This window comes from Benincasa hispida, chromosome 6 (assembly GCF_009727055.1).
Source record: "Benincasa hispida cultivar B227 chromosome 6, ASM972705v1, whole genome shotgun sequence".
Taxonomy (NCBI): domain Eukaryota; kingdom Viridiplantae; phylum Streptophyta; class Magnoliopsida; order Cucurbitales; family Cucurbitaceae; genus Benincasa; species Benincasa hispida.
The window spans coordinates 3,661,547-3,670,004 of NC_052354.1; the positions used below are offsets into that span (position 1 = coordinate 3,661,547).

Here is an 8,458-nt window from a genome sequence, read left to right on the forward strand (position 1 = left end):
TTTATATACATAAATAAAAGAAAGCTATATATATACTAAATACACTTAAAAATATTAATTGTTTCAAAGATAATAGCATCTCACAAAACCACATCTGAGTAAAAAAGACAAAAATGCTTATTGATGCAACTACAAAAACTTGAAAGAAGTACATACAGTTCATCTTTTATCCAATGTCATCATTGAATTTGAGGCCCCTTTCCTTTGTGGCTAGTGGATGATGGAACAGTTGACTCCATTATGATCTTATCAATCATCATCCTTTCATGTTTATTTATCAGATGAAGACCACAATTCTTCACTCCAAATAGCTCATAACAACTAGTTTCAAGTGTAATTTCAAACTGGGTGCAATAATGCCAATTGATATCAAATCCATTAAGGGGAATGTACGAGAGCCAAATGAATTGTGAAGCATATTCACTCGAGAGTTTTTGTTGAGATATAAAGTGACAGTGCTTTGGTAAAATTTGATATGGGTCAACTTTGAGTTTGCATATAAGATCCGCAACTTTTATATACCTTCCTTGTTCTGGAATAATGTCATTTAGTTTTCTTTTTTTCTCGTCCACAACCACAAGAGCACACACAGAAAGACCTACACTGTCTCGAAATTTTTCCAAATATTGTGGTAACTTTATTTCTGTCATGTTTCCTCCGCTTTGATTGGTGAAGAGTTTTGGAATCTTATCTCCATCCAGAAGAAGATCAAACTTACTTCTAAATCGTTCCTGTAATAATATGAAATCCATTATGTAAATTTTATGAGGGAAACGAAATCGACAAGGAAAGAATAAAAAAGACAAGAAGAAATCAACATAGAAATTTACATGGTATAGTACACTAATAGTGTGTTAACTACGTCCACAAGCAGATGAAGATCAGTTTATTATCCCCAATACTCTGAGGTTCATCCTTAGCAAAAATGTTGAATCATCAGATTCAAATGTATAGGATGAAAAGTCATCCTTTGCAACCTCAAGTTCATCACACCTACATTCACTATTATGATCATAATGTTGTCGAATCATGGTGCAGAAATTGCGTTTAGAGCAATAACGTTTAGCGAACAACTTTCCCAAATACTCTGATACATTTAGCCAGGAGAGTAAAGATGAAACACCACATGCTTTGATTTTGACCTTGCTTGCATCTATATGATCACAACAATAACTAATTGTAGACTTGATAGAGAAGCATCTTTGAACCATCAAACTATGATGTATAAACATTCAAATTGGTATGTATGCTACGCAAAAGAATCTTGTAGCTTTAAATTGGGACATCTCATAACCCATTGTTCCACCAGAACATTTCAAAGCTAACAGAGAATCCTCCAAGTGCAAGATGATCTAAAATTAGTGGAAATTCAATGTTTGTTGAGAGGAAAACTCCACAAACATTGCTTAGATCAACATCTTCATACATGATATTGAGTGGTTTACTGATTGAGAATTCTTGCTCATACTGGATGTTTATCCAATTCCCTTCATTTATCTGGCCAAACCACTCCAACATGTCGACATCTTCATGGATGATAGTGGATGGTTTCTCTTATATAATATTTAGCTGCAAAAAGAAGAATAATTAGGAATTAAAGTTTTTATTTATCCAAAAGGCGGTGGTATTAGATCGATTTTATGCATACCACAAACGATCTTCGAGTAAATATCGAATGTTGGAACAAGTTCATGGCACATTCTACATTTGTATCCTCGGAACGAATGATAAAATTAAGGTAAAGTTGGTGTCCAGAATTTGAAGGGATAAGCAAAATTTTGTTATAATATTGTTCTGACATTGATCTGCAGTCTATTCCTCCTACATATTGCAAACTGTCTGGACGCTTTGGTAAGTCTTTAAGCTCAGTGCAAAAATTCAGGTTCAATGTTTTTAACTTATTGAGGTGGCTAAGACTATCAGGGAGTGTTGTGAATTTATTATAGCTCAGATCTAGTGTTTCTAATGAGGAAAAGCAATGGAGATCTTCAGGAATGTCCTCATCCATAAGTTTGCAACCCATCAAATTAAGAGTTTTAAGGCACCCCAAACCAGTAGATACTGTTTGATGAATGTTGAATTGAGGGAGCATTGACTTCCAAATTCGATGTTGAGTTGGGGGAGAATTAAGAGTTTTAAGGCTAACCTTTTTTCCATCCCAAAGTCGTAAAATGTGACTATGAGGCAAGAGTAGTCCAAACAAATACCGCACTTGAAACGTTGGGGGCAAACTCTTCGAAGGATAGCCAGGCCAATTAATTATCTGCAACAATTGAGAGAGATATTCAATGTCTTCAGAGAGCTCCACATTATTGATTTTCAATATTCTTAGTTTGGTCTTCTCTGAAAAGGATTCGGTATCCAATTCTAAGGATTCATCCATTTCTTTTTCCAAACTTAAAACTCTTCCTTGAATATGCATCAAGTCCTAACACACAAAAATAAAAAAAAATAAAAAAAAGTAAAAATAAAAAAGAACATAATAATGGTAACTTTTGAAGGAATAGGAGAATGTTAGGCATAAACATTATAAAGTAAACCGATTTTCTTACATGTTTTTCAGCAAACTTGCAGTAGAGATCTTCATGAAGCCAAATCCTACTCTGTTTTTCTGGTTGACTGAGAGACTCCTTACGCAACAATTTATCGACCCATTTCAAGAATTAAATCATGCACCAATATTTTCTTATGTGAAACTTCAATTAAACATCTTTGCATCAATAATTGTATTTCACTCTTAGCGCTACAACCAAAACTCTCCAATATTTCAATTACTCTATCTTCATTTTTTCCATTGAAGAAACATGTGATGTCAAGAAAAACTTGTTGGCTTTCTACTGCCAATCCATCATAACTTATTTTCAATACATCAAAAAAAACTTCTTTCATCCACTTTGATGAGCCTCTTCAATGTTTCTCTCCATATTGTAGTCTCTTTACCATATAAAAAAGATCCAATCACTCTTAAAGCCGATGGAAGTCTTTTAGCCTTCTCAACCATCTCGTTACTGAGATCCATGAAACTGTCAGTGTTTTGACGATTACTACCAAAGGCATGCTTCAAAAAAAGTTGAAGAGCACTATCATGATCTAGTTCCTCAACATTGTATTCTTTCATTTCATCATAATTATGATGGTTCAATATTCCTTTATTTCTAGTTGTAATGATGATTCTGCTTCCAGGACCAAACCACTCGGTGCTTCCAGCCAACATTTCTAACTGCCTTCTCTCTTCAACGCCATCAAGAACAATAAGAACCTTTCTACCACTCAGTCGATGTTTTATCATCTCTACTCCATGATTCTCATGCCATATTCTAAAATCTTCTTTATGAAAAATTTGAGAAAGCATTTCCCTTTGTAATGACACTAAACTTTGCTTTGAATCACCTCCAGGTAATGTTAGAAAGCAGCAATCATCAAACTTTGAAAGAACACAATCAAAAACAACTTGAGCAATAGTTGTTTTACCAATACCACCCATTCCTACTATCGCAACAAAGCGTACGTCATCTAATCCTAAACCAAGATGCATATTCATATGGAGCAATCGAGATGTCATTCCAACTAAATTCTTATCCAATGCTTCCAACTTAGGACGCCATACATCAAATATTTGATTTGCAATTTTATTTACTATGTCTACCTCAGAACTGCAAGATAAAATTATACTTCATGTTAAGTGACTACTGTGAATTAAATTGTAATATTCAATTTTCAAAATTTGATCCATGTATATATAATATTATGATTTTAACACAAATGATAACTGAAATTTCTTTAACATTTAGTCATCTCATAATTTTATAACTTTCTTTTTAGGATCATGCTAATATGAATCTCTTGGAACAACCAACAAATACACATGCACGATCCAGTTCTTGCTACTTTGCAGTCAACAGGACTTTTAGCAACTAGACAAGCATTCATAGTCAAAGTTTCAATTAATTATAATCATATGCTAAGGAATAAGAATAAAAATTAGCATATTAGCAAATAAATATGCAAACAAAATAATGATAGACACCTGTGACTAATAGACCTCAATCATAGTCAATATTGTGTCATATTTGCAAATAGTTTAACATTGTGTTAGATTTGCAATTATTTTTGGGTTAGATATCCATATATACAATTGGCCTAGCTAATTTAACCCATTTTTTTCTTTCTATACTAATTCATATCCTAATAAGCTAACCAAATACAAATGTTCAACTTATCTTCACATATACATAAGAATATAGGAACCAGATTAAAATTGATAAGAGATCAAATTGAAATAATTAAAAGAGATGGCGATAAAAGTTGTTTAAGAAATAAATAATAGATGTTTGAAGTTTACCTATTCTTAGTGATGACAACTCCAGTGTGATTGCCAATTTTCTTCATTGCACTTTTCCAACTTTGGAGTTCCTTCAAGCGCTTCTCCTTCTCTTGATCATCAATTTCCTTTAGAGCATTGGCTTCATGTTCATCAAAACTTTTCTTAAAAGTTCCAGATTGATCCTTAACAACAGATGGATCAATATGATAAAACACAGGAAGAACACGATCCATCGTAGTTCCCATGGAATCCATTATCTTAGTCAACTCTCTCAAACACCATTTAGCAGAAGCATAATCTTCAGAAAGAACGACAATGGCAGATCTCGATTCATCGATTATTTGGAATAAGCCATGAAGATCATCTCCATTCAAGAAAGCCTTTATCCCCAAACGATTCAAAGCATCATACAAATATCCTGCAAAAGTGTGACGAACATCTCTACCTCTAAAGCTTATGAACACATCGTAGTTCATCTTAGGACGATCCAAAGAAGATGATGATGAACTATGCATTTTGTAAGGTCTGAAGATAGAAAGAAAAACAATGTTGACTAACCAAGTATGTGTTTGGTTTAACTTTTAACGTGTCTATCTTTCAGGTAATCAAATAATAATTTCGAAAAAAATTAGAGTGTTTGGCAACAACTCAAAATAATTTTTTTTAAAAAAATGAATTTATGAATTAAGTTGGTTTGAGAGAAATATTTGAAAAGAGTAATCAATAAAAGATTATAGGAACCAAAAAGAGAGGAACAAAACGCATTTTTACCCGCAGAGGCAGCACAACTACAGCGACAGCAGCACACCCACAGTGGCTTGCTCTGACAACAGCAGCAGCGACAACCACTTATCTTCCTCTCTTCCTTGGTTCTTTCTCTTCTGTGAATTGTCAGGTTTTCGAAGATCTAAAAGAGCAAGTTTATAAGTTGGGATTTGGTTCTTCCATCTTTTCTTTATGAAAGTCATCGTATAAAAAAAGGAGGAATTTTGTATGAATCAATGTGATAGATGACTGAAAATGAGAGAGTAAGGAAAAGAAATGATACGTACTCAGAGGGAAAATAATAAACTTAATGGTTCATTTGGTTATATATCTCAACATACCTTGCCCCATATTACACCACCAAAAACTTAGAATGTTGGAGAGCTGACAATATGTCCTAACTAAACTATAGAATCCATTGCAAACTTATAAAAATTAAACATTTTTTTAAAAATAGTTGGTGACTAACAAAAACTTATTGAAACGGTTCAGAAAAAATATATAAACACTTCCAAAATATTTCATGTGCATCACCACACCAGGTGTGTGGCTCACTCCACACTATCCAAATTTTGGTCCAAAAGTCTAGAATCTCACCACAATGTTTTTAATGAGGAAAAAATGTTAGCTAGCCACTCTTAACTATAAATGTAATAACTAATATTACAAACCATCATAAATCTAAAGAAAACATAAAATAATTGAAATGATGCTAGCTAGCCACTCTTAACTATAAAAATAAGCATCAGTTCTACATACATACAGAATAATGTAGAATTTATATGCGATTGGTGGCACATGATCTGGACTTTGATAGTCTCATTGGACACTCAAACAGATCTGGTAGAAAAGTTTAAAACAAAAGATTTGGGTAAAAAGCAAATGAGTGGTGAGAGGTTATAAGAAAACAATTAAAAGAAAATATGAATTAACATAAATATTCATAAATGGTTGTTACTTGTTAGTAAACGGGTCCAAGTCCAAGGGAACCAGGAGGCGGCATGGGGGACCGTGAGTACCAAAAGGGAAAAAGTTAGACCCTCAAGTTCTGGATCAACCAGCCAAGCTTGAAGGATTACACCAAAAGGGAAATGATCGAGTCAAGCCCGACGCTAGTGCACATCCACTGCAATCTCGAGGGCCACAACTACCTTGACACCGTCCACATTACATGTAATACAAAACAATTGGCAAGGGAAGGACTTTATAAATAGCCCCATTCAACTGCACCAAAGAGGAGAAGGAAACTCCAAAGGAGAAATTCTAAATCCTCTTCTCTGTGCTTAGCTAAACTAAATACTCCTTGTACTAACTTAGGCATCGAAGTGTGGTAAGCTTAGCACCACACTGGTGTGAGTACTCTCACACAGGTCAACTTGAATGAAAAGGTCGGACCTGAGGAGCAAGTCGACAGAGCACGCAAGGGCCACATGCGAGTTTCCGACACCAACATCTATAATGTAATGTAATTAAAACCATGAAAATGATATTATTCAAATTCCCTTTATTTTTGTACTCATCCATGTGACTCCCTTACAACCCACAGTAAAATTTCTCCCTCAGTTTCACTTACTTGGTAGTTGTACAACACATTTCCTTTTGATTCTTTTTACGATAATCATTCCTTTATCTTCTTGCTATCCCATGAAATAAACCCATTTTCTTGATCACTTTCACAAAATTCACACTTGCTGCATCATTTCCTTCTTTCCTTCTTTCCTATTATTCATCCAAACAAAAGCTTGGAATTCCTATTTCCTTTTCTATCTATTACTTTAGACAACCTCAAAAAGAATTCCCCACAAGAATCCACACAATTTCATAGGAAACAAATTCAAACAAAACATTTATGAAAAAGGTAAGAAAATCCAGAAAACTATCATTTAATTTATTTTTATTTTTTTCGTCTCTTTCAAAACAATCTTTAAGCAAATACGCTATCAACAAAATCCATAGAAACTTTTAACCAACAGACAATCAAAGACTTGCATTAAGAAGTGTCGTCCAAATCTTTCTATAATTTTATTGATTCTTCTATATTTAAACTTTAAAGAATAATAGATAGCTTACCGGGTTGGAAAATTTTCTTAGCGACTCTCCATTATTCTCTTTCTTCTCTGCCGAATTTGCAATCATATCCCTTTTTTGAGATATTTATTTCTCAATTTCTCTCTCCATTTCCATTTCTTCTTTTTTTTTTTTCTTTTTCTTTTTCATTTTTCTTTTGAGTACCTCTCTCTCTCTCTTTTTCTTTTGAAAAGTCAATTTTAGCCCATCAATTTCATAAATTAGTGGTGAAAAATAAAACTTCAATAATATTCACATTTATCAAAAAATTTCATTTAACAACTCTACACCTCAAATACATACTTCATAAATTTAGCATAATAACTTTAGAATTCATGACTCAACTCAAACAATCTGTTAATTTTAGTTTCTACTGTTAAAATATATACAATGAAATTAGACAATATAGTGTACATTAACTAAACTACTTTAAAAAAAACTAAAATTAAACAATTGATAATTATTTTAAATGAAAAACTTGCTGAAAATATCTTCAAATATAGCAAAACATCACTGTCTATCAGGGATAGACAATGATAAATATCTATCAATATCAATGATACACAGTGATAGATGTCTATAAATGTCTCTCTGATTATTTCTATCTATCATTAATAGATAGTGATATTTTATTATATTTATAAATAAATCGACTCATTTTCAATATAGAAATTAAAATGGTATTTTATTATTTCTCGCTTTCTCCTTTCCCTTCCCTCCATTTACTTTTCCTTCTCCATGATCGTGGCTTCCCTCTATCCATATCCACACATTCTTTTTTATTATTTCTTTTTTTCCGTTTTCTATTTCTTTTTCTACAAAGTTTCAAAGTTCCCTTTTATATGGGTCAAATATTTTAATATTATTTAATTTTTATCCCTATACTTTTAAATATCAATTTTAATAAAAATCCTTAAATTTACAAATTCAATAATAGTTTTTCAGAATTTGTTAATATAGCAAAAAAATAGAAAAGCAGATTTTTGTTTTTTATTATTCTAAATTTACCCTTATTGATGTTTCAGCATATATATCAATAGTGTATCTGATATATTTTATATCTGGTATATCAGTCATTTGATATACATTATATTTGGTATATCAATTGACTAATATACTAAAGATAGAGTATATAAATTATAAAATAGATATACGAAAATTATCATTCATAAACCATATTTAACAGTAAAGAAGTCTTTGCTCATTTACTATTATACAGTTGACTTAATTTTAGTTTTATTCGTTTGTTATAGAATATTATTTTTCTGGTACATTATAATTAGTTTGTGATGGTTCAATCTG

General features: G+C 32.2%; 2 protein-coding genes across 3 annotated transcripts; both read right to left on the reverse strand.

Moving 5' to 3' along the window:
• Nucleotides 1–437: 437 nt before the first annotated feature.
• LOC120080517 (protein SUPPRESSOR OF npr1-1, CONSTITUTIVE 1-like) lies at nucleotides 438–2,427 on the reverse strand. Its single transcript, XM_039035200.1, has 3 exons — nucleotides 1,649–2,427; nucleotides 831–1,569; nucleotides 438–731 (listed from the first exon to the last, which is right to left on the reverse strand). Exons 1-2 carry the CDS (start codon nucleotides 2,420–2,422, stop codon nucleotides 1,555–1,557), a joined length of 789 nt encoding a protein of 262 aa, XP_038891128.1. The 5' UTR covers nucleotides 2,423–2,427; the 3' UTR covers nucleotides 438–731; nucleotides 831–1,554.
• Nucleotides 2,428–2,728: 301 nt separating this feature from the next.
• LOC120080516 (TMV resistance protein N-like) lies at nucleotides 2,729–7,316 on the reverse strand. 2 transcript variants are annotated; one of them, XM_039035198.1, is made up of 4 exons: nucleotides 7,160–7,316; nucleotides 5,096–5,231; nucleotides 4,343–4,742; nucleotides 2,729–3,653 (listed from the first exon to the last, which is right to left on the reverse strand). In XM_039035198.1, exons 1-4 carry the CDS (start codon nucleotides 7,223–7,225, stop codon nucleotides 2,870–2,872), a joined length of 1,386 nt encoding a protein of 461 aa, XP_038891126.1. In that variant the 5' UTR covers nucleotides 7,226–7,316; the 3' UTR covers nucleotides 2,729–2,869. The 2 variants fall into 2 exon arrangements, with proteins under 2 accessions (XP_038891126.1, XP_038891127.1); XM_039035199.1 differs by lacking the exon at nucleotides 7,160–7,316 and having other exon boundaries at nucleotides 4,343–4,849; nucleotides 5,096–5,237.
• Between the last annotated feature and the right edge of the window lie 1,142 nt (nucleotides 7,317–8,458).